This window comes from Bombina bombina, chromosome 5 (assembly GCF_027579735.1).
Source record: "Bombina bombina isolate aBomBom1 chromosome 5, aBomBom1.pri, whole genome shotgun sequence".
Classification (NCBI taxonomy): Eukaryota; Metazoa; Chordata; class Amphibia; order Anura; family Bombinatoridae; genus Bombina; species Bombina bombina.
In genome coordinates this window covers 458064531-458090198 of record NC_069503.1, presented here as the reverse complement: position 1 = coordinate 458090198, position 25668 = coordinate 458064531, and the positions used below count along the sequence as shown (strand labels likewise).

Sequence of the window (25668 nt, the reverse complement as noted above, 5' to 3'; positions counted from 1 at the left end):
GCTATTTCAAATGTCAAAATAAAGGTAAATTAACCATTTGTGAACAATGTAATACACTACAGCAGTTAAAATTGATAATTGGGAACACATTAAAGGGGAGGAAAAATCACAGTACACTGTCCCTTTAATGTGTTTCCAATATTATACCAGCTGCAGAGTTTAAACTTTATGGGAAATTGTTCTTTTTTGGGTTATTTTTGTATATGAAATAACAGTTTCTGCTAATTGAAATCACAGCCCAATAAAATTTACTGAGCTTGAAGGGAGAGCAGACCTAATCTTATCTGTCTAAATATCTACACATAAGGCCTCCTTTTTTAATCTTCACTGCTTCCTTAAAAAAAATACTTTGAAAGAACAATGTAAACTAAGTATATTTTAGTATCTCTCCGTCACCCCCCACGCACACATCACACACTGGGAACATGATTTAATCTGAACCCTCTTGTTACTGTAGCTTTTCTATAACAAGTACTTAAAGGGACACTGAACCCAATTTTTTTCTTTTGTGATTCAGATAGAGCATGCAATTTTAAGCAACTTTCTAATTTACTCCTATTATCAATTTTGCTTCGTTCTCTTGCTATCTTTATTTGAAAAAGGCATCTAAGCTATGGGTTTTTTTGGTTCAGTACTCTGGACAGCACTTGTTTAATGCTGGGTGAATTTATCCACTAATCTGCAAGAACAACCCAGGTTGTTCACCAAAAATGGGCCGGGATCTAAACTTACATTCTTGCATTTCAAAGATACCAAGAGAATGAAGAAAATTTGATAATAGGAGTAAATTAGAAAGTTGCTTAAAATTGCATGCTCTATCTGAATCACAAAAGAAAAAAATTGGGTTTAGTGTCCCTTTAACCCCTTAATGACCACATCACTTTTCCATTTTTTGTCCGTTTGGGACCAAGGCTATTTTTACATTTCTGCGGTGTTTGTGTTTAGCTGTAATTTTCCTCTTACTCATTTACTGTACCCACACATATTATATACCGTTTTTCTCGCCATTAAATGGACTTTCTAAAAATACCATTATTTTCATCATATCTTATAATTTACTATAAAAAAAATTATAAAATATGAGGAAAAAATGAAAAAAAAACACACTTTTTCTAACTTTGACCCCCAAAATCTGTTACACATCTACAACCACCAAAAAACACCCATGCTAAATAGTTTCTAAATTTTGTCCTGAGTTTAGAAATACCCAATGTTTACATCTTCTTTGCTTTTTTTGTAAGTTATAGGGCCATAAATACAAATAGCACTTTGCTATTTCCAAACCATTATTTTTCAAAATTAGCGCTAGTTACATTAGAACACTAATATCTTTCAGGAATCTCTGAATATCCATTGACATGTATATATTTTTTTTTAGTAGACATCCCAAAGTATTGATTTAGGCCCATTTTGATATATTTCATGCCACTATTTCACCGCCAAATGCGATTAAATACAAAAAATTGTTCACTTTTTCACTATTTTTTTCACAATCTTTTGGTTTCTCACTGAAATTATTTACAAACAGCTTGTGCAATTATGGCTTAAATTATTGTAAATTATTCTCTGGGATCCCCTTTGTTCAGAAATAGCAGACATATATGGCTTTGGCATTGCTTTTTGGTAATTAGAAGGCTGCTAAATGCCACTGCGCACTACACGTGTATTATGCCCAGCAGTGAAGGGGTTAATTAGAGAGCATGTAGGGAGCTTTTAGGGGTAATTTTAGCTTTAGTGTAGTGTAGTAGACAACCCAAAGTATTGATCTAGGCCAATTTTGGTATATTTCATGCCACCATTTCACCGCCAAATGCGATAAAATTAAAAAAAAGTTAAATTTTTCACAATTTTAGGTTTCTCACTGAAATCATTTACAAACAGCTTGTGCAATTATGGCACAAATGGTTGTGAATGCTTCTCTGGGATCCCCTTTATTCAGAAATAGCAGACATATATGGCTTTGGCGTTGCTTTGTGGTAATAAGAAGGCCGCCAAATGCCGCTGCGCATCACACTTGTATTATGGCTAGCAGTGATGGGGTTAATTATGTAGCTTGTAGGGAGCTTGCAGGGTTAATTTTAGCTTTAGTGTAGAGCTCAGCCTCCCACCTAAAACATCAGACCCCCTGATCCCTCCCAAACAGCTCTCTTCCCTCCCCCACCCCACAATTATCCCCGCCATCTTAAGTACTGGCAGAAACTCTGCCAGTACTAAAATAAAAGCTATATTTGGGCTTTTTTTTTTTTTTGGCATATTTACATATGCTGCTGTGTAGGATCCCCCCTTAGCCCCTAACCTCACTGATCCCCCACCAAGCAGCTTTCTAACCCTCCCCCTACCCAGTTTAGTAAAAAAAAGTATGATTTTTTTTTTTTTTTTGCCCTTTTCTGTAGTGTAGCTTCCCCCCCCCCCCCCAAGACCAACCCCCCACCCCTTCAGGAACCCTTAGATTATTACTATCATTTTTTTATTAGTTTTTTTTTTTACTTTTCTTAACCTTTTTTTTCTGCAGTGTAGCGGTTCCCTCCCGCTCCCACCCCGTGCACGCGCCCGCCCCCCGTGCACGCGCGCGCCCCCGTATGTCCCGTACCCGATCCCGCCCCCCTCCACTCCACCCGGCACATCGATGGCCGCCCACCCGCCTCCCAGACTTGCTCCCACCCACCAACAATACCGGCCACCGATGTCCGGTGCAGAGAGGGCCACAGAGTGGCTCTCTCTGCATCGGATGGCCAAGGGGGGTTATTGCAGGATGCCTCGATATCGAGGCATCACTGCAATAACCGGAAAGCAGCTGGAAGCGAGCAGGATCGCTTCCAGCTGCTTTCCAGACCAAGGACGTACGCCACACGTCCTCGGTCATTAAGTGTATTTTTTTTGAGGACGTGTGGCGTACGTCCTTGGTCATTAAGGGGTTAAGTATTGACATTTTCAGTATTGGCAGGGATATAACCGGCAAAATCGTCTTCTTCAGATGATAAAGGTAAAGTAGATTTTTGTAAACAATTAATACACTCCAGCAGCTAAATAGATCTTTGGAAACGCGTTAAAGGGACATGATGCTCAAATTGTTTCTTTTATGATTCAGATAGAGCATACGATTTTAAACAATTTTCCAATTGGCGTCTATTATCAAATTTGCTTTTGTTCTCTTGGTATCCTTTTTTGAAGGCGCAGCAATGCAATGAGTTAGCTGAACATATCGGATTAGCCAATGACCAGGCATATATAAGAAGCCACCAATCAGCCGCTAGCTCCCAGCAAATGCATTGCTGCTCCTGGGCCTACCTAGGTATGCTTTTCAGCAAAGAATATCAAGAGAATGAAGGAAATATTAGAAGTAAATTGGAAAGTTGTTTAAAAGTATTAAAAACTGTGAGGTTTGTATCCTTTAAAGGGAAGAAAAATACAGTATACTGTCCCTTTAAGAATAAGAGTCCATGGTCACTATTACAATCTAATAGAGTTTGCTGAGAGAGGACATTAACCTCAACATATTTCTTTCATGATTCAGGTACAGCATAAAATTTTAAACACTTTTCCATATGACATCTGTTATCAAATTTGCTTCATTCTCTTGAAATCCTGTGTTGAAGGAGAAGCAAAGCCCTGCTGGGAGCTATCTGAAAACATCTGATAAGCCAATAACAAGAGACAAATGTGTAGCCACCAATCAGCCACAACATGCTTGGCATGTGTACATATGCTTTTCAACAAAAGATAGAAAGGAACAAAGCAAATTTTGATAATACAAGTACATTGGAAAGATGTTTAAAATAGCATGCTCTATCTCAGTGTTTTTCAACCGCGGTCCTCAAGTACCCCCAACAGTCCTGTTTTTTTTTTTATAGCTGAACTAGTGCACAGGTGAAATAATCATCTGATGGATGCAAGCAGGCTGCTTACTGATCAGCTGATTACTTCACCAGTGCACTGGTTCAGCTGTCCCTTTAAGGCACATTGGTAGTAAAGATATTACATCACAATTATTAAATAAATTAGAGTACAAGGGTACAATATTAAATGTTTAAAATGAAGATTTTACATGTAAAAAATAAGGGAGAATTGTTCTAAGAACAGATAAAGAAGGCAGCCTGGGAGACTGTTAAAAAGGTTGGTAACACATTAAAGTTAACTGAAGTTTATTACTGATTGATTCACTTTTATCCTTACAATTATTTTTTTACTGTGCATAATGATACATTTTCTGTGCCATTCCAATTTAAAGTTTATGCATCTAGTTGTTCTCCTCAATACATTCCCACATTGAATGACTGAATGAGGTTCTAATTGTTTAATCCATACGTGAGACGTTTGTGTTACTTCAGCCTCTGGTATGTAAGGAATGTTGCTATCTAACAGTGTTTTATGAATTTGAATAGGTGCATCTCACTCTTCTATATTTCATCATTTAGTTTTAATGAAAGTTAATAGGCCTGACTGTTTATCTTAATTTTAGTAAAATGATGAATTCAATTACTTGAGTGCCCCATTCATCACATTTTCTTTTAGAAGAAAATGTTAATTAAATGTTTTTGAGTGAAAATCTGGATTACAAGGTTAAGAATGTATTGATTTTCATTCACTTGAGTGCAAGCTGATTGACTTAAGTTTGCGGTCCCTGCTGAGCTGGGGGTGAAAACATTAGAAAATGACAAATTTCTTTCTAATTTTTTTTTTAAGTAATAAATAGATTAGCATTTCTGTCTGTTTGTAGCAAGGAGATGTTTTATAACTGTAATTATTATTTATTGCATACTGGTAGATTTTTCATACATATTTTAAAGTGGCATTGAAGTTCAGAAATGACATGTTCTAATATCTTTAGAGAGTGTCATTAAACTCCTTGATAAAGTTCCTCACAAGATCAGCAACTAGAGAGGTAAAGTGTAAGCTCCCGTATTCATTTGATTATAATAGGTTAAAATATTTTTGACACAAAGTTCATTTTAAAGGGATATTAAACTCAAAGTTGAATCCCTCTTGAATTGTTTAATTAAAGGGACGCTGAACCCAAATTTTTTCTTTCATGATTCAGATAGAGCATGAAATTTTAAGCAACTTTCTAATTTACGCCTATTATCAATTTTTCTTCGTTCTCTTGCTATCTTTATTTTAAAAGCAGGAATGTAAATCTTAGCAGCCAGCCTATTTTAGGTTCAGCACCATGGATCGTGCTTGCTTATTGGAGGCTTACATTTACCCACCAATAAGCAAGCATAACCCAGGTTCTCAACCAAAAATGGTCCGGCTCCTATGCATCACTTTCCTGCTTTTTAAATAAAGATAGCAAGAGAATGAAGAAAAACTGATATTAGGAGTAAATTAGAAAGTTGCTTAAAATTGCATGCTCTATCTGAATCATGAAAGAAAAAAAATTGTGTTTAGCGTCCCTTTAATAAATTAATGAAAATTTATTGACATTGCCAGGGACACCCTTAGCATTTGTGAGGCTCTGGGCAAGACAAATATGCGTGGCCCCACAGCACAGCACTCTTTTCCCCCTACCACCTGTACGCCATGCCCCTGGTATGGCCCATCCCTATCATAACATTCAGTGTTAGCTATATAAAGAGTAACAGTATATATTACACCTCCTGATACCTGGGCCTGTTGTTTCTCCCACCTTTGGAGAAGTCTGCCACCTTATTTACATGCATGTTCAAGACTGTATTTGTGTTGCTGTTATAGCGCTTAGCCCATGAGAGCCTCCAGTCTTCATAATGAACAGCAAGAACCTGATTTAAAGTCAGTTAAGTCTTTAGAACTTGTTTTAAAAATCTGGGCGATTCTGTTTCCATCATTTGTTTTGTGCAATGCTCCTGTCTCATATTTGTTTGTTTTTGTGGCTTTAAGGGGCCTTCTGAACAGCATCTGTCTCTTACATTTAATTTTTCCTAATATCTCCTTTTGAGACATAGTAGATGATTCACAATATGATGATTTTGCTGCTTTTTAGCTCTCTGAGTCATTTCATTAAAGGGAAAAGTGAACTTACTGAGATTTGCAGTATACATTTATTATTTATTTTGCCCTATTTTCTTGTTGTGAAATTTGTCTTCCAGTTGTGTGAATTGTAAGTGTAGAATTCGCAAGCCTAGCCCAGCCACATATCTGTCCCTAATTTTCATCAGTAAAGATATAAAATAAGAATAAAACCTCAAAAAGAGGCTGCTCCTTGGGTGATAACTAGCCATTGCGCAAGCTATTATGCTATTGTCCGTTCCCAGGTTGAGCTCTTCTCTCTTTTTAATATAAGAACAAAATAACAGTTTGCTTAAAAAAGCAAACAAAAACAGTGGCTAGACAGTTCACCCAAAAATGTTCTCCCCTTTAAATTATTCTAAATGATTCATTTTACCTGCTGGAGTGTTTTAAATTGTTTACAAGTAGCTCCTTTACCCCTATTTTGGCATTTGAAATAGCTGATTTGGCCTGTGGTATCCCAACCTATACTGAAAGTTTCTACACTGGAGTATATGCTATTGAATAGCCTAAGTAAACACAGCCAGCAGAAGAGATTACACTCTCAGTGGGGGGCATGATAGTTAAGTAATAAAATGATCATTTTCCATTGTTCTCGTATTGAGCTTTGGTTTTCTAGACAAATATAAGATAAGGAAGCAGTCTGTGTTCATAAGTGATAACATAATGAGATCTGAAATTACCTGAAGCTCAACCCATTGTAATAGGCTGTGGTTTAAAAGCACAAAACCAGCTATTTAATATACACAAATAAACCGAAAAATGCAATTTCTCATAAATGTTATACTCTGCAGCTGGTATAACAAGTCATTGACAATACATTCATATAAAAACAATTTTACAGTGTACTGTCCCTTTAAAGGGACATTATACACTTGATTTTTCTTTGCATAAATGTTTTGTAGACGATCCACTTTATAGCCTATACAGGTTTCAAGGTTTGTTTTGTTTTTTAAATGTATAGTTTTGCTTATTTTTAAATAACATTGCTTTAATTTTCAGACTTCTAACCAAGCGCCAAGTATTTAGGAGAATACCGACATATACCTACTTCAGCTTGCTCCTATTTGTGTAAAGAGTCTTTTCATATGCAGAGGAAGGGGGAAGGTCTGTTATTTCCCACTTAAAGTGGGTGTTCTAGCTACCTTTTTAACAGAGCTAAATTGGGAGCTTCTAAGTCAGTTTTTAAACATAGAAACATAGATATTGACGGTAGATAAGAGCCATAGGCCCAGCAAGTCTGCCCGATATTGCCTAACACAATAAACTTATCTAGTTTGTAGGATAGCCTTATGTTTGTCCCATGCATTTGTAAAGTCCCCCACAGTGTTTGTCTCTACTACCTCTTGATAAAGTTTATTCCATAAATCAATCACTCTTTCTGTAAAGAAGTGCTTCCTCAAATTACTCCTGAATCTACTACCCTTTATCTTGAAATCATGACCCCTTGAAACGGTTTTATACTGGATTTTTATATAAGAATCTGTGCATATTATTCTTTATAGTAGTGTATATTACATGCAGTTATATGAAAAATGGTGTATACTGTCCCTTTAAGTGCAGATTGGATCCTCCAAATAAGGCAAGTGGTGGGTTGGGTTAGGTTGTTGCAAAACATTTGCATTAAATAAGATGTTTATTTATTAAAACATTTAAAATTCACCTAGTGTGTTAATGAAAAAAATGCAGAAAAATACTGTAATTGCAAGATGTTTACTGTCCCTTAAGATTATTAAAAACAATTTATGCATTTTATAAGAGTGTCCACAACTGTCTACAGCAGTTATTAACATCTCTCGGAAATAATTCATGAAACAGGTGCAGTAATTCAATGTTCCTTTTTAAAATAGCCTTGGAATTTTAGTTTTACTTCTAATGTGGATGCAGCAATGACTTGGTTATACAGATGCCTAATTATGCCCATAGATGAGTGTGGTGCCTTCAGGGACACAATGGATAAATAGATGGACTGTACCCTTAAACATTTTGGATTCTGGGACTGGATTTCAGCTGTTAAAAGCTATGACAATGACTTTGACAAAGCCAAAGCAAGTATTTGAGGTTTTTCTTAAAAAAAAAAAAACTATGCTCACAGCATTGGGATGCTGATACTGGCTAAAAGACGAACTCTCTTTATTTCTCTCACACACTTTTTTTTTTTCTTCCTTTTGATTCTGATATGTTTTTTGGTAAACAATTGTGTCATTTAAGGTCCAGAAAGCCTGCAGAGAAGAGTACTTCCCTGCTGAGAACCTCTAAACCAAATAAACTTCCATATTATAATTTTACAGATATATTTTGAATTCATTCCAGACAACAGTAATCAAGTGTCTTTTATGCCCAGGCATAGAAAACGCAGTGAAAGGTCAGAGACAGAGGGTGTGGGGATGTTCATTCTACAAAAAGGTCAATTAGTATCCAGTAGGGGCAATTCTGATATGATTATGCTAATATATACATTTATTAGCTTACAGATTCCTATGTTCTGCTGATCATCTGCAAAAATTAATCTGTGAAGTTTCACTACCTCAACCTTTTCACTACCCCAGTTTAGAGAGTCCAGATTTCCAAGAAATTGAAGGAAACAGCAGTAAATGTTAAAAGCTTTTAGAGATTTCATTTTATTGTGTTCTGTCAGAGATGCAGGGAGTTTAGTCATAGATTTTCTTGATTACAAATAATTAGGCTTCTTGGAGACCAGATCTATATGTCAGGGCAACCATCTGCTTTAAAGAAAATCAAGATGAAGTTCCATTTTAAGCTATTTATTTAGTAAGGGGTTTACACCACTGTTTAGATAAGGGTTTTTGACTTTATGACAGATGTTTTGTCACTTTTCATAACTGTAAGATGGCTTTGATCATTAAAGCATCGCAGGAAAGTTACAGTACCAGAGGGAGCATAAATGCTACCCATCTGAGTTATGTAAAGCTGCTGTTTGGAAGATATCTTACACGTTTCTAACAATTTTTTAATTGAATAAATGCCAATCAGCAGGAGCTAATTTTGGTCAAAAGAGTTATTTCTACAATGTTTTATAATAAATTATTTATATAGCCTTACAAGTCTCATCCCTTTAATTCTTCCAGGGTTTGTACCATTTTGGAGGCCATTCAGTTTTTACTAAATACTGGCTAGTGTGAGCCAAGGTAATGGAAAATAAATTTAAAATATGTAATTTTCTATATCTTGTCCCTAGACAATACTTAGCAGGCTCCCTCCCTGGTCTGTCTAATATGTGCGTGTCTATTGGCTAAGAAAAGGTGGCCTTTTTAGGGTAATTACCATTATACTGGTAAATGGATGGAGTCTAGTTTTGTCGTTCTCTAAAAAGGAGCAAAGTTCAGTTTCATAAAGATATGAGCCAAGATAAAAAAAGGTTTAATTTATATTCTTTTTAATCATCTTATCTGTTTACCCATATTGTTTCAGAGCCACAGAATTACAGTGAAGGTTTGAATCATTCCACTCTATTGTCTGAAAATTCTTTGACTGAGATGCAGGGGTCTTCCATTTCAAGACCATCAAATTCTTCATGCAATGCCAGCAGTATCATTTCTATGACAAGAGGAGAAAGGTAAGCTGTTAATGAGACAAATTATACATGTATTTTAAATATGAAAATGTATGTTAAAGGGACATGAACCCAAAAAATTTTTGTTTCGTTATTCTGGTAAAACATGCTATTTTAAGCAACTTTCTAATTTACACCTGTTATAAATTTTTCTTCATTCTTTTGCTATCTTTATTTGAAAAAGCAGGAATGTAAGCATATGAGCCAGCCCAATTTTGGTTCAGCACCTGTGTAGTACTTGCTGATTTTTTGGCTATGAAGAAAAATTGATAATAGGAGTAAATTAGAAAGTTGCTTAAAAGTACATGCTCTATCTGAATCGTGAAAGAAACAATTTGGGTTTTGTGTTGCTTTAAGCAGAACTCACAAAATTGTGTTTATCAGATACTTTCTACACCACATATTTTTCACAGTAAAGATTACCAACAGCCCTATTTGTTATTTTATACAAATACCAGATTTTTAGACATGGTGTTAATGCCATTTTGTCCCCAATTTGGGACAATATAGTTAATTTGATTAATTATAAAACCCAAGGGTTAGCCAGGATTTGTTCTTATCAGTGTATTTTATTTTATATATTTTTGTAATGGTTTTTGTAATGTTTTTATATTGGCTCATATTAATCTTACTGTTTGAAAGTAACTTAAGAATTAATTGTACTTTCCATCTTAATATGGGAAGAGTCCACAGCTGCATTCCTTACTTGTGGGAAATACTGAACCTGGCCACCAGGAGGAGGCAAAGACACCCCAGCCAAAGGCTTAAATACCTCCCCCACTTCCTCATAACCCCAGTCATTCACAGGAGGTTGGCAGAGAAGTGTTATAAGATTTCGGAGTAGTCTCTTATGGAGGGTAGTACTCTTCGAGATGGGATTGGAGTTTTAAGTAGTCCTGTCAGCCTCTCAGTGAGAGCATGGATGAAAGTTAGAGTCCGGAGATGCAGGGAGAGTCTTTCTGTGAAACCATCCTGACTCATATTAACAGCTCCATAGGCAATCAGCGTTGATAAGTTTCACTGCCTGCTTTCTTCACTCAAGTCCATGTTAGAAGCAATGCTACTATCTGTCACACTTGAAGGGCTGTGTTCCTGTTCCACTGTGTAGATTCTGGTAAGAAAGTTTCATATTTTATACATGTATGATAACGCAAGAAGACAGGGTCACAGTGTGTCTCCTTTTATCTGTATAGAATCAAGGGTTAATATCTCCTGAGGGGGATTATTGAACAGTGGGGAATAATCTTATATGTTTTTTTTTATTTTATGCTGCTTTTATGTGTGAGGTGTTGTGGGCTCATAGGCTGTTATGGAATATATAGGTTTCACTTTCACTTTGAGAGCCATGCAGCTTACAAGCTTGGCACGCTTTCTCATAGCAGGGACGGGCCTGCATTGTGCACCATGTGATTGATTCCCTTTTTCCTGACCGGGTGTCTTATCAGAGAGAAGTCGTAAATATCTGTACTGTCTGGGTCATAGGAGGTGGTGAGTGCCCCAGCCATTGGGGTATAAGGGTGCCGTTTTTTTAAATAAAATAAGATGTTTTATTTCTCTAGTTCTCCGGTTATTGCACTAGTTATGGAGGATTCTGTTACTTTAAAGGGCACTCCCTCTATTCCTTATGAGTAATTCCTGATTTTACGGTGAGGAGGCCTTGGTTCTGCCCTCTCAATTATGTTCCATATACCTTGATAATGTGATAATATCAAACATGTTTGATACCACGGAGCCGTCCACCTCTGAGGAGTTGTCGTCCAGTGAGGTGTGTACCCTACATTCTTATATCTCTACACATGCAGTTTTCCCATAGCATTGCTGATCCTCTATCTGAAGGGGGCCTTTTTTTCTCCAGACATTACTGTGCAGTTGAGACGGCGGTGTCTGCGGACTTTAATGGTTTACCTTGCCCTGCTAAGCGCAAGCGAAAGGTTACAGTCTGCACTCCTTCCCAGAGTACATCAGATAATTTATTGGATTTAACTGAGGGTTATCCGAGGATGAAGTTCTTTCTGAGACTTCAGAGTATGAACATTCTGGGTCGGAGTCTGCTGCCTCTAAACCTCCGGCTGGGGAGAAACCAGACTTTAGTTTAGGAATTTGCACTTTCTTCTAAAGGAAGTTTTTGGCGAAATCAGAGGTTCCAGAGGCCATATGGCCTGATGAACCTTTAATTCCTAAATTGGATAGGGTCTGAGGACAGGGTGGTACCTTATCCTTCCCTGCTCCTGTTGGATGGCGAACATTATTAAGAATCAATGGGACGGGATTGAATTCCTTTTCCCCCTCTTCTCCCTTTAACAAATTGTCCCCTGTTCTGGACTCCCAATGGAGTTGTGAGGTTCCGTCCCTAAATGATATGGTGTTATCTTCACCCTTGCTAAACGTACTACTATCCCGCTTGTGGATAGTTCTTCGTTTGAAGAGCCCATGGATAAAAGATGGAAACTCTGTTAAGAAAGATGTTTCAACACACAGGATATTTGTTTCAACTCGTGGCGGCTGTTGCCGCGGTTACTGGAGAAACTACCTTCTGGTGTGACTCCTTATAGGATTTGATCAGGGTGGAGGATCCCCTTGACGTTACTCAGAAAAGATTTACGGCCTTGAGGGTTGTTAATTCTTTTATCTGTGCTGCTATTAGGCAGTTTATTCGCTTGAATGCTATGGCTTCAACTTTTTCTGTTTAGGCCTGTCGGGCTCTGGCTGAAGTCCTGGTCTGTGGAAATGTCTTCTAAGTCTAGACTTCTTCCTTCCCTTTAAGGGAAAGATTTTGTCTGCTCCAGCCCTGGACTCAATAATCTCCACGGTCACAGGGGGCAAGGGTGCCCTCTTACCGCCAGAGTATATGAAATAATCTAAGGGACGATTTTCGTTCTGATAAAGCCCATGTCAGCAGTCCTCCATTAAGCCAGAGCAAACCAAGAGCTCTTGGAAGCCTGCTCAGTCCTGGAATAAATCCAAGCAGAGCAAGGAGCCCGCCGAGTCTAAGTTGGCATGAATGGGTGGTCCCCGGTCCTCTTCTGGATCGTTTAGGGGGCAGTATGTCGCTCTTTTCAGTCGCTTGGTTCAGGGACGTGCAGGATCCATGGGTCCTGGAGGTCATAGCTCAGGGTTGCAAGATATTTTTGAAATCTCAGCCACCCAAGGGCAGATTCCTTCTGTCTTTCTGACCAGAAAGTAGGGAAGCCTTTCTGGGGTGTGTACGGGATCTTTTCTCTAGGAGTTATTGTCCCGGTGCCTGACGCAGTGAGAGGTTTGGGATACTATTCAAACCTTTTCGTGGTCCCTAAGAAGGAGGGAACTTTCTGTCCGATTCTGGACCTAAAGTGCTTAAGCAGGTTTTTAAATGTCCCTGCGTTTAAGATGGAGACAATAAGGTCCATTCTTCCCCTCGTTTGAGAGGGGTAGTTCAAGACCACAATATCTGTAGCGAAGGAAAGAAGGCGCCAAATAGAATAATATCGCTACAAACAAATTTGATGGCAAAGTAATATAAATTATTACTCACAAGCCGGGCGGCACTGGATTGTGCCTTCACAAGCAGACCGGGACTTCAGCGTCGCCCGGAAGACCAACCAAGGCAATACCCAATCGACGGTCAGGAACACGCTACCAACAGCCAATCAGGACCCAAAGTAGTAGCACACCTTCCTTTCGAAATCTACGGGTCTCTGTGCTCTCAGCTGGGGATAGATAGTACACCACAGATGCCGGGAAATTCCTCTGATTCCTCGGCAGTGGTGAATGGAGTAAAATAGTGGATAAAGGGGAGAACAACCTCCAGCAGGATATGTAAAAACAAGTTTATTAAAATGTTTTTAAAAGCAACGCGTTTCTCGGGTACACAGAGCCGTTTCATCAGGCTATAATACATCTTCTAAACAGCCTGCTGCTTATAAACCTCCTTTATCCAATTAAAACAATCCTACTACACACACCCAATTAGTGGATTCTCTGTAACTCAATACTATTGTTAACCCCTGAGTGCTTAAAAATTGAGTGCTATCGTAATTTAAAACATATACAAACAAATACAATTCATAAAAATAAAATATTACAATCAATTTTATCTAATATACAAAAATCCTACTAGATGTTTGAGTTGATAGAAACTAATTACTTACACAATAGTATATAAAATTATTAAATTACATTCCTTAAACACAGACTTCCGCCTATACCAATTCATACACCAACTATTCATATATCATTTGCAACGCTTTATGGATCTTACCAATACTCATATTATCATTATATTAGACAGTGAAACAGGCACCTTATACGACCTGAAGGATGGTCCCTTTCCGTACCAATCCTCAAGGACCACTTCCAGTTCCTATGGTTTGCATTCCTGGACCAGCACTTCCAGTTTATTGCCCTTCCGTTTGGTCTAGCTAAAGAACTTTTTCGAGGAATGAACCGTTCAGAATATCTCCTCTGTCTTCTTCGATCCCATGGATGGCAGATAATCTAGAGAGAGTTCTCTTGTATCAAGTACCAGGGTAGAATTCTTGGGTACTATAATAGTCTCCATAGACATGAGAGAGACGTTGCAAGCTAGCTTCATCATGTCTTGCAATCTAGATCTCCTTAAGGCCACCTGTGGCTTGGTGTATGGAGGTGATTGGTCTCATGGTGTCCAGCTTGGACATTGTTTCACCTCAGACTGATGCAACTGCGCATGCTGAACTAGTGGAACGGCGATCATTCGGATCCGTCTCAACAGATTTCTCTGTACAACCAATTGGGAGAATCGCTCTCTTGATGGTTTTGTCCGGATCACTTGTCCTGAGGGACTTCCGTCTCATGACCATCCTGGGTATTGTGACTACAGTTGCGAGTCTGTCAGGATGGGGAGATGTTTGGGGTGCCAGGCAGGCACAGGGCATCTATTCTCAGGAGGTAAAGCTCCTAATCTCGCTTTGGATCCTGATCTCGCTTTGGATCTTCTGGCAATATACAATGCTCTAAAGGCTTGGCTTCTTCTGGGTTTGTCCCAGCTAATCAAACAATATATCCTCGGTGGCTTACATTAACCATCAGGGGGGAACGAGAAGCTCTCTAGTTTTGAAGGAAGTAACTTGGATTCTGGTGTGGGGGAGACCCACATTTGTTTGCTGTCAGAGATCCACATTCCGGGTGTGGACAACTGGGAAGCGGATTTCCTCTGCAAAAAATCCTTTCATCCGGGAGAATGGTCTCTCCATCCCGAATGTTTGTAGAGATTTGCAAGAGGAAGATCTTATAACGTCTAATTACCAAGCTACCCAGATAGGGGTCGAGGTACAGGGACCTCAGGCGGAGCTAACAGATGCATTAGTGGTGCCTTGGAAGTTCAATCCAATTTATCCTTTCTGACTGTTAACACTACTTCCTAGTGTAGTGACTTGAGTCAAGCAGGCGTCAGTGATACTGATTGCACTGTCTTGGCCTCGAAGGATATGGTTCGCAGATCTAGTGGGGATGTCATCATCTCCTCCGTGGAGTTACCTTGTTGCAGGGATAAGCTGACCAAGGTCTCTTTGTTCATCAATGTCTAGATTCTCTGAAGCTGACTGCGTGGAGATTGAATGCTTAGTCCTAGCCAAGAGAGGGTTTTCTGAGAGAGTTATTTTTACTTTCATTAAAGCTCATAAGCGGTTTGCTTGTTGCATCTATCATAAAGTGTGGAAGACCTTCTTATTCTGTTCTCCAGGATGAACTGGAGAAGGGCTTTTCTGCAAGTTTCCTGAAGGGACAGTTTTCGGCCCTCTCTGTGTTACTGCACAAGAGGTTTGCATAGCTTCCAGATGTTCCAAAAAATAAACTTAAGTGACCAGCGCCAAAAAATATAAATTACTACAAACTCCAACTAGAAAAAATAGGTTACCCTCAAAGACCTACAGGACTAATCAATACAAAATACAAAGCACTAGGGAGCGCTGAAACCAGCTTAAGAGTAAGGATATATAGAATATATATAATAATAAAAAACACCTAACCTGATACTAATATGATACTACTATAATAGGCAATATGTATAATACATGTAAATTGTGAATTATGAATTATGTGTGAAAAAAATCTTTTCAAAATTGGAAAAAATTATATATGAAAAAATTCAATTCTATAGAAGATGCCAGCAACAAATACTAGAATTGCATATCTATATATAAAAAACTTTATTACAATATAGGTCGACCTATTCAAGACATACAATAATAAATCACAAAATTAAGAAAAAAATATAGAAAAAAATAAAATTAGTATAAAAATCTCCTTAAACCAAAAACCAGAAGTTCATGCATAAGAAACAGTTCCCAGGAATGGACGATTTTTCGGCTTGTTACTATGTGGACCCACGCTCATACAAGGATGCTGTTCTGTGTATAGTTGTAAGAGGAGCGTTCCCAGGACAAAAGAGGCAGTCGCAGCCAATGATGGTATTTCCCCTACGGACAAGGAATCCTCTTAGTAAATGTCACACAGCAAATAGCAGGGGAAGTTACATCCGTACTTACATAATAATAAGCAGCAACCGGCCTCCAAACTTGAACCAACGATCTGTGGGTACACCTTCCAATAGTAACCAATGGCCACTGGAAACAGAAAAGCTTTAACAGGGAAAAGCAATTGGATATACTAGGCTAGAAACCCAGTGAATTTTTTGCAGCTTTCTTTTACAGGATATGCATTCTAGCTCCCAAGGCCTGTTTGTAATGGCCAATACTGCACAAAAAACACCTAGCAGAGGGTTATTCAGCCACAAGATATCTGCACAAATAAAAGATATCTGCACAAATAAAAGATATCTGCACAAATAAAATACTCCAAAGGTGTAGGAGTTAGTTTAAAATAGAGCAAATAGAGCAACTAGTTTCAAAATGTAATTTCTTTTTCAAGCTCTAAAACTTTTAGAGCTTGAAAAAGAAATTAAATTTTGAAACTGAGCGTGGGTCCACATAGTAACAAGCCGAGAAATCGTCCATTCCTGGGAACTGTTTCTTATGCATGAACTTCTGGTTTTTGGTTTAAGGAGATTTTTATACTAATTTTATTTTTTTCTTAATTTTGTGATTTATTATTGTATGTCTTGAATAGGTCGACCTATATTGTAATAAAGTTTTTTATATATAGATATGCAATTCTAGTATTTGTTGCTGGCATCTTCTATAGAATTGAATTTTTTCATATATAATTTTTTCCAATTTTGAAAAGATTCTTTTCACACATAATTCATAATTCACAATTTACATGTATTATACATATTGCCTATTATAGTAGTATCATATTAGTATCAGGTTAGGTGTTTTTTATTATTATATATATTCTATATATCCTTACTCTTAAGCTGGTTTCAGCGCTCCCTAGTGCTTTGTATTTTGTATAGCTTCCAGATGTGCAGCCATTTGTTAAGGCTCTGCTGGGATCAGACCTATGTTTAGATCTAAGGCTCCTCCTTGGAGTTTAAATCTTGTCCTTAAGGTTTTGCAACAGACTCCGTTGGAGCCTATGCATAAAGTAGACATTAAATTGTTGTCTAGGAAGGTTCCTTTTCTACTGGCTATTGCTTCTGTGCGCAGAGTATCTGTGATTGCTGCCTTGCAATGCGTCCCTCCTTATCTGGCTTTTCATGCCGATAAGGCTGTTTTACAACCCAGGTTAGGTTTTCTTCCTAAGGTTGTGTCAATTCGCAACATCAATCAAGAGATTGTGGTTCCTTTCTTATGTCCTAATCCTTCTTCGTCGAAGGAACGTTTACAACGTGTTTCTGGATGTGGTTTGTGCCCTGAAGTTCTATCTTCGGGCCACAAAGGAATTTAAACAAACTTCTTTCTCTGTTTGTTCTCTTTTCCGGGAAGCGTAAGGGTCAGAGGGCCTCTTCGACTTCCTTATCTTTTTGTCTGAGGAGTGTCATCCGTTTAGCATAGAAACAACGGGACATAAGCCTCCTCTGAGGATTACGGCTCATTCTACGAGAGCTGTGGTTTCCTCTTGGGCCTTCAAAAATGAGGCCTCTATGCATCAGATTTGTAAGGCGGCTATCTGGTTCTCCATACATACTTTTTCCAAAATTTTACAAGTTTGATGTTTTTGCTTCTGCTGAAGCAGCCTTCGGGACAAAGGTTTTGCAGGCTGGGGTGCCCTCAGATTAGGGTCTGCCTCTCTTTTTCCCTCCCATTAGCATTCAGTGTACTCTAGAGCTTGGGTATGTTTCCCACAAGTAAGGAATGTAGCTGTGGACTCTTCCCATATTAAGATGGAAAACATAAATTATGCTTACCTTATAATTTAATTTCCATCTGTATGGGAGGAGTCCACAGCTCCCGCCCGTGTTCTCAGATGGGCGGCCCTAAATTTGATTTTTTTTCTTCTGGCACCTTTTTCACCCTTTTTCACTACTGTTCATTGTTCCCTCGGCAGAATGACTGGGGTTATGAGGAAGTGAGGGAGGTATTTAAGCCTTTGGCTGGGGTGTCTTTGCCTCCTCCTGGTGGCCAGGCTCAGTATTTCCCTCAAGTAAGCAATGCAACTGTGGACTCTTCCCATACAGATGGAAATTAAATTATCATGTAAGCATAATTTATGTTTTCATTGTTGTATTTAGCTAAATTAAAAAAAAAAATATGATAATACTTTTGCTAATACAATAATACTTTTGCTAATGCTAATAATAGTGTGTGAAGGGAAAAACAAAAAACAGAACTGATATCCAGAAATTGATGTCTTATTATATTGCATCTGGCATTTATCAGGCTCACATATAATATGATTTGGGTTTCATCCAAACAAAATTCACACCTACTCATGACTTGTGAATTTACAAGTTGGAAAAATATGGGAAGAATTTATGATTATGAATTCCTGTGTATAAGTAACTTTTAGGAATACAGAGACAAAGAGCATTGAAAAAAGACACAGCAGTGAGACACCTTTTTATCATTTAGAATTCTGCTTTTTTATTATATTACTAATAGGATTGCCAGTTGTCTTACTCAAATATACTGGTTGACCTTTAGGTGACTGGGCACATTTAGTAAATGGGGGTCATATAATGGCCTGTCTCCAAAGCTCTACCCTTGAACCCACTTTATATAAATAGTGGTGATTTTATCCTCTTGACTACTAGTAACAATTAATTAACCCCTTGGACTGCCAGTAACATACACACTAGTAGTTTTACACTGAAAAGCGCCGGGCAGCGAATCTACCCTAGTATCTGGACAAAACGCCCCCCAGACTTCCAATAAAACTTGACAGGAATATTTTTTTTTACCATCCTTGGCTGCCCGTAACACACATAGTAGTGCATATGTAATGTCTATTCTTTCTGGGCCATGTTTTTAATACAGTAAAGAGGGAGTCGGGTTCAAGAATGCCAGATTATAATGCCATAAACTATATACACAAATGATATTAGCGTGTATATAAAATAGGAATGTAATGCCCAGACAAGGGAAATAGTATCTACTCCTGTTAATACAGTCCACATAAACTAGAAGAGAGGATCTGCTATCGCGGCACTTACATTACATGAATACAGCGTTAAGCCGAAACGCGTATGCCAGTTCTGGGCTTGCTAACCATTTCTTTATCTCCCCGATGTTCTGTTTTTTTACTGAGAAATTTTAATCCTGTATTGAATAAAAGGGAAGTTTTACCCCATCAGATGATGCTCCATGAGATTCGGTTTTCTATTTCATATTTGTAATACATAGAGACCAATGAGGCATTTAAAATGTAGCTGCCACTCATGGAAAAAAACAGAATATTGACGACAATAAAAAACAAACAGAATATTTAAATCTCCAATATTTTTTGAATAGTCTTTACTGGATTTTCTAATTTAATACTGGAACCCGGCAACCCTAAATAATAATCTGCACTACAGACAAAAGCTAATACCAGGTTTATACACAGGTACCATAGGTAAAAAATCTCTGCTGCGCTATAAGGGTAGGACAATATTTATTTGTTTTAAAATGTAATATATCATAATTGAAGTGACTGAGCTGTATAATGTAGATTACTGAATTATTATTTTTTAATGACAAAACATTGAAACTGTTTTTGCTATTCCAAGTGCCAAAAAAGGCTAAACTGTGATTTCTCTGTTTAAAATCTCATTTTTTGCTTTTTAAGCAATGTTTCTGATGTTGAACATTTCTGGATGGAAAATGCCTCAAGACCATCACTTTCTTCTCAGCCTTCCTTGAGAAGTAGGTCTCCAGCAACTTACATTCAGCCATCCGAATATCCACAAGGCCCATTAATGGACAGATCGATGTTATGTCATGCAACAGCATCTGGGCTTCAGACTCTTACAATTGGCAACCAAGAAGGCCTTCAAGGAGATCTTCCAGAACATTCCACCAGTACAAATAGCCAATCATACCTGAACTTTGACATTAGTGGTGGCACTAATAACCGACCCCTGCTGGATGAGAAGCAGGTATCGTTCATCGCTAGTGCAAATGGCTCCCCAAGAAGCGTAAGAACCCAATTCTCTGGTGACAATGGACTAAGTCAAGGTAGCCCTATTCTGCAGCATGTAATAAAATCATTGCATTCCCAACCTCCCCTCCCAGAGAAGAAGCGGATTTCTGAAGGCGATCGGTCATTGGGGTCCATTTCTCCTTCTTCCAGTGGGTTTTCCAGCCCTCACAGTGGAAGTACAGTCAGCATTCCCTTTCCAAATGTCCTTCCTGACTTTTCAAAGCTTTTAAGTGACTCTCCAATTCCAGGTAGGAAAATTCCCTGCTTTACATTTAATGTTTGAGTTTTAATGTTCTGTTTAAAATTCTGGTTAGTGTCCTCCTTTCACTTTCAAAATGTATATTTCATAGTTGCCACCATTTGACAAAAAAACCCAGGGACACTGCAGCAGAGCCCTGCTAATTTACAGTTTACCTTTGCCCATTCAGACAGACCCCCAAAACAGCTATACTAGTAGTATAATATAGCGATACCAATTGCCTAAAGTAATAGGAGAGTCCCATTTAATCTTTAATGATTCAGATAGAGCATGTCATTTTTAAACTCACTTTTACAGCAATGCACCACTGGTGATTGGTGTCTGCACACATTTGTCTTTTGTTATTGGCTGACCAGATGTGCTCAGCTAGCTCTCAGTAATGCATTGCTGCGCTGGAGATGACTTTAATTATGTGTTTAATCCCATTGCAGAGGATAAACAGATGGTTATATGCAAGCACTAGTGCAATAATACAAATGCTCTAATATATTAGAGGATTTTCTTTTTGCACTGTTAAATCGTCAAGCTCCTCATCACCTTCCTTGCTCTCAAACATATAACTGACATAGGAAGAATACCTTTACAGCAAGTACTAAAATAATGACATTATTAACCCTTCAGCTTCTGTATAGCAGGACACCACACAATTCCCTAGTTTATATACGTTGCACAACATGAAATTAGTGATAATACCTCAATATGTTTAACCTGCTGTCTACTGTGCTGGGGCTGCTGGAATGGAAAACAATATATGTAGATATAGTGAGCATTAGTTTTTTTCCATTTTTGCTAACAAATAATTTTCAAACTTGTTGTGAATGTTTTTGTGTGTTTTTTTCCCTTCTAGTAAAGAGAGATACTGTATATGAAAGAACATTGCAAAGTTTGTTTTTTACTTTGCGTAGTTAAACATGTTTATATTACAAGCTCAGTGTTTTATGTCCCTTTAATACTGAGCATGGTTCTGTAACGCTCCTTGTAACAGAGCTCCAGTATATCTCTAGCGGTTCAAAAGGTTAACTGGTACTTTTCCTGTCGCATAAAGTAGTAGGGACATTCACAGATCCCCTATTGTGCTATTATTGCAGTGTGGGTTGTCACGACATCCAAAATCTTGACATTATTTCAGATTTATGCATAAATCAGAAGTCTTATTGATTCATGGGAACTTTTTTGTAAAAGTGCTCTGGTTCCATATGCAGAAAGATGCCTGAAGCTCGGGAACTGCAGCTCTCGGCTGTAACTTTACAGCGGCGACTGCTGGAGCTTCCTTCAGCTCAGACATATACATACGTTATGCGCTATGATGGGCAAAGTACCACATGACGTATATATTATTTGTCTTTTTTGGGTTAAGGGGTTAATATCCCTCCTACTTCCCTGATACTACCAGTATTTCTTTGCTTCATTTCAGCAGAAATCTATCTCGTCCTTCAGATATTCAGGCATTTTTTTCGGGTTTAAGTTGGAATCAGGTCTGTTGTCAAGCCTTTTGCCTTCATGGAGTTTAATTATGTTTTTCAGAGTTTTGCAGTATCCCACCTTTGAATCTAGGCATTCATTGGAAAGTTTTGTAGTGTTAGCTATCTTCTTGGCCTGGAAAGTATCTGATTGGTCAGTTCTTTTGTAAGATCCTCCATACCTGGAGTTTTTCTTAGGACAGTATAGTTTTACAAACTTTATCTGGGTCCTTCTTTTAGTTCTAATCCAACTTAATCTAAGAGGAGATTCTTGCACAATCTGAAAGTGGTCAGGGCTCTGAATATTTCAGGTGACTTAGGTATTTCGTAATTATTTAAGCTTGGTTTGTTTTCAGGTTAACATAGGGTTAAAAGGACAACTCAGTTATTTTAGCTTTATGGTTCAGTGGTTTGATTCACAAGACTAATTTGAATTTGCGTATGGCAGCTCTTTCAGCAGGTTCTGTATCTACTTTATAGGACCTTCAAACTGAGGTGTTAATGTAACAAATTTGCAAAGCTGTGGCTTGGTCATCTTTGCATACTTTCTTAAGATTTTGTCATTTGATGTGTTGCTTTGGCAGAGGCAGCTTCTGTAAGCAAAGTTCTTCAGGCTGTGGTTTCTGGTAAATATGTGCCTGCTTTTCCTTTTATTTTCCATAGACTCCACAGCTTGGGTATTTCCAACAGTAAGGAATCGTGGACTCTCACCACCTTACAGGGACATTAAACGCCTCAAGATATTAATATAAATTGTTTAATTACATGTAGAAAAAAATGGAAAATACTTTCATTATTTATTTTTTTCTCATTTCCTGTAATTTGATTTTGAATACTGTGGACTTTCCAATTCATGTTAAACATGGAAGCGCAGACACAGCTGTAATCTACAATCATTGGTTGCACACTCTAGTAAGCCATTTATAACCATTACTAATTGCCCTCAGCAGAAATGGTAACCTAAGTTACAATATGGCGGCGACCACTGCTTTATGGACATTAACTTTACCCTAATTTTTTCAATATTTAAACAATATCATTTTTAAAAATACATTTACAAACTATTCTCAGGCTAATTTTTGCTCTGAATACGTCATTCAAGGAATGATTTATTTAGTGTTTAATGTCCCTTTAAAAAAGAGAACATAATTGATTCCTGATAAATTCCTGATGAGAGTCCACGAACCTGCTTATTTTTTTAGTCGGTGACAGTTTTAGTTTGCACCCTACTGTCTTTCTTACTTCTTCCTCCTATTCTTGACTATATGTAATATTGGGAGGGTCAAGGAAGTAGGAGGGATATTAAAGCTTTTGCTGTATGGCAGGGCTCGACAAAACCGGTTGCCAGGGCACAACTGGCACCTTGAAATCAGACTCTGCTGCACGGGTTTGGAGCCCCCAAGACACCAATGTGTGCGCCCCACTTAGTCTTGATGACCACTGCCTAACTCGGACAAATATTAGGTGCATCTGGATCCTTTCCATGTGGCACAGCTAAAAACTATAAATTCTAGCATGCCACTAAAGGATCTGTCAATTACTGCAGAAGGTAGGTGTCTGCCAACTCTCTGCTGGCTCCATTAGCTTCAACAGCTCTGGGTCCTGGTATCTACAGTCTTGATAGGAAACCACTTCTAAAACACAAACAGTGGGTGCAGCTGCGATCTGAGCATTGCCTGGGCTGCACACATGTATACAAGAGGCACAGCTCCTGCTGCCTGCGCCCGGTGATAGGTGTTTTAAACTCTGTGATATTTCTTCACAGAGAGACAGCGTGCATTTGGAAAAGAAGCCAGAATAACTGAGGGCAGCGCTATGTAAAACGGTGCAAGTCCTTTTTCTGACAGCCAGTGTTTATAGTATATAAATCCTTTGCACATGAATACATTTTGTTAGCAATGCAAATTATTGTGAAAAATGTAACACACAGGATATGATTATACCATATAGGTAGTGCAAATGCAGCACACATTATTTTAAAGGGACAGTATCCACCACTTTTCATTTAACTGCATGTAATAAATACTACTATAAAGAAGAATATGCACAGATACTGATCTAAAAATCCAGTATAAAACCTTTTTATAAACTTACTTAGAAGCTCTCAATTTAGCACTTTTGATTAGGTTAGGCTGGGACACCCAGTGAAAGGGGTTGGGAAAGCTGGAAGAGCAGACACTTTCCCCCTTCTCTGCATATGAAAAGACCCATTACACAAAGAGGAACAAGCAGACGTCTGTGGATCTACGTCTTATACTTTGGAGCTTGGTTGGGAGTCTGAAAATCACTACAATGTTATTAAAAATAGGCAAATCTATACATTGTTACAAAAACACTCCCAGGTGGGCTATATAAATGAATCATCTACAAAACATGTTATGCGAAGACAAATCTAGTCTACATTCTCCCTTTAATTTAAAACCTTTTGTAACAAATAATCATTTGCGAACAGCCCAAGACCCACATTTGTGTTAGCAGCAACATCCCATAGACATCTCCTAATACTGGCATTCTTCAAGTATTTTCAGTTCAGTCTATAATGATGCACATTATTGAACCCAGTTGTATTAGATATTGTGTGCTACAAACATTTCATAAAGCTCAGTGGTTGATCAAGAGCCTTTTCATAGGTTTGGAGGTGCTAAGGGCATATGCTAGTAGTGATGGCATTATTCACAGGTGGAATGGCAGCTGTCTCTGTAGTTACCTGTGCCTATATGTACTGGCTTTGTATAGTGTTCTGTAGAGCTTATCTTCAATAGGGTCTGCACATTACATTGCATAACCATCAATTCAATTTATTGTAAAAATCAAAAATAGGTAGTAATGTACACATGTGGACAATGTTCCATTATCAAATCATTTAGTAAATTGTTGTCAGAGTTAATTGTTTCTAAGCATAGTAAAATAAATTAGGTCCAACTATGAGAGCACCTTAAAGGGTAAATAATGCCAAAAGGCACGCACAAACATATACCGTATTGTTCCGAGTATAGGCCGCTCCTGATTATAAACCACACCCTTAAAGTTTGGTGCCATTTTAAAGATTTTTTTTTTAACTCTTAGCCTCCCTTGCTTACAGATGTTTCCTTACCTTCCCCCCATACATACACAGCCCCCTCATAACCCTCACAGGCTGCCTCCTTTCCTCACACAGTGCCCACTGCTCACCCTATTAACTACCTACCTTACACAAGCCTCCCCTCAGCCCTCCTCACCCCTTCTTCCTCACACCACCCCCTCCTCACCAATCCTAATTCACCCTCCTGTCACAGCTTAAAACTCACAGCAGCTCCTGCTCTTATCTTAAACCCCTGCCACTCCCATCCTGAGCACATCAATGTTGCTGGGGATATACCAAAAGAAAAATGTTTCCAAGTCAGTATGCAAGATAATCATAAAAGTAGTATAGAACATGTGTATCCCAAACATTCTGCCAGTGTTTTATTTCATATAAATTCACATACTTTATACTGTATTTCTGCTAGGGACTCAATAAGTGACTCACCCTGTCTACACCGCTTGTTAGCGTGTCTAGTCCTCAGTAGTACAGCGGTCAACTCTTCCATCAAGTGCTGCTACGTATCACACTTGCCTTAGTTTCCTGGTGATTAACCAGTATAGTCCTTGCTCTGTCTGAACAGGGCAAGTTTTCTCCTCGTTTCTTCCGGGAACAGGTAATCAGAAATGGCGCCTGACGTCACTCGCACTCCATACATACAAATAGGAAGTTGCTGTGTGTTTGTCCAAACCCCTCCCTGTAACAATAGCGCTTCTGCCCAACCCCAACCAGACCATTCAAGGTAGCATCCTGATTATAGGCCGCACCCCTGATTTCAAGACTTGCACAAGGGGAAAAAAGTGTGGCCTATACTCGGAATAATACGGTATATAAATAAATACATTTACTC

General features: G+C 38.3%; 1 protein-coding gene across 1 annotated transcript in view; it reads left to right on the top strand.

Annotated features, from left to right (window-relative positions):
• The window catches only part of TNS3 (tensin 3), a 588043-nt gene that overhangs the window by 513195 nt on the left and 49180 nt on the right, over positions 1 to 25668 (top strand). Inside the window, exons 22-23 of the mRNA XM_053714333.1 lie at positions 9418 to 9562; positions 19685 to 20286. Coding sequence (XP_053570308.1) covers positions 9418 to 9562; positions 19685 to 20286 — 747 coding nt within the window. The remainder of the gene's footprint in view (positions 1 to 9417; positions 9563 to 19684; positions 20287 to 25668) is intronic.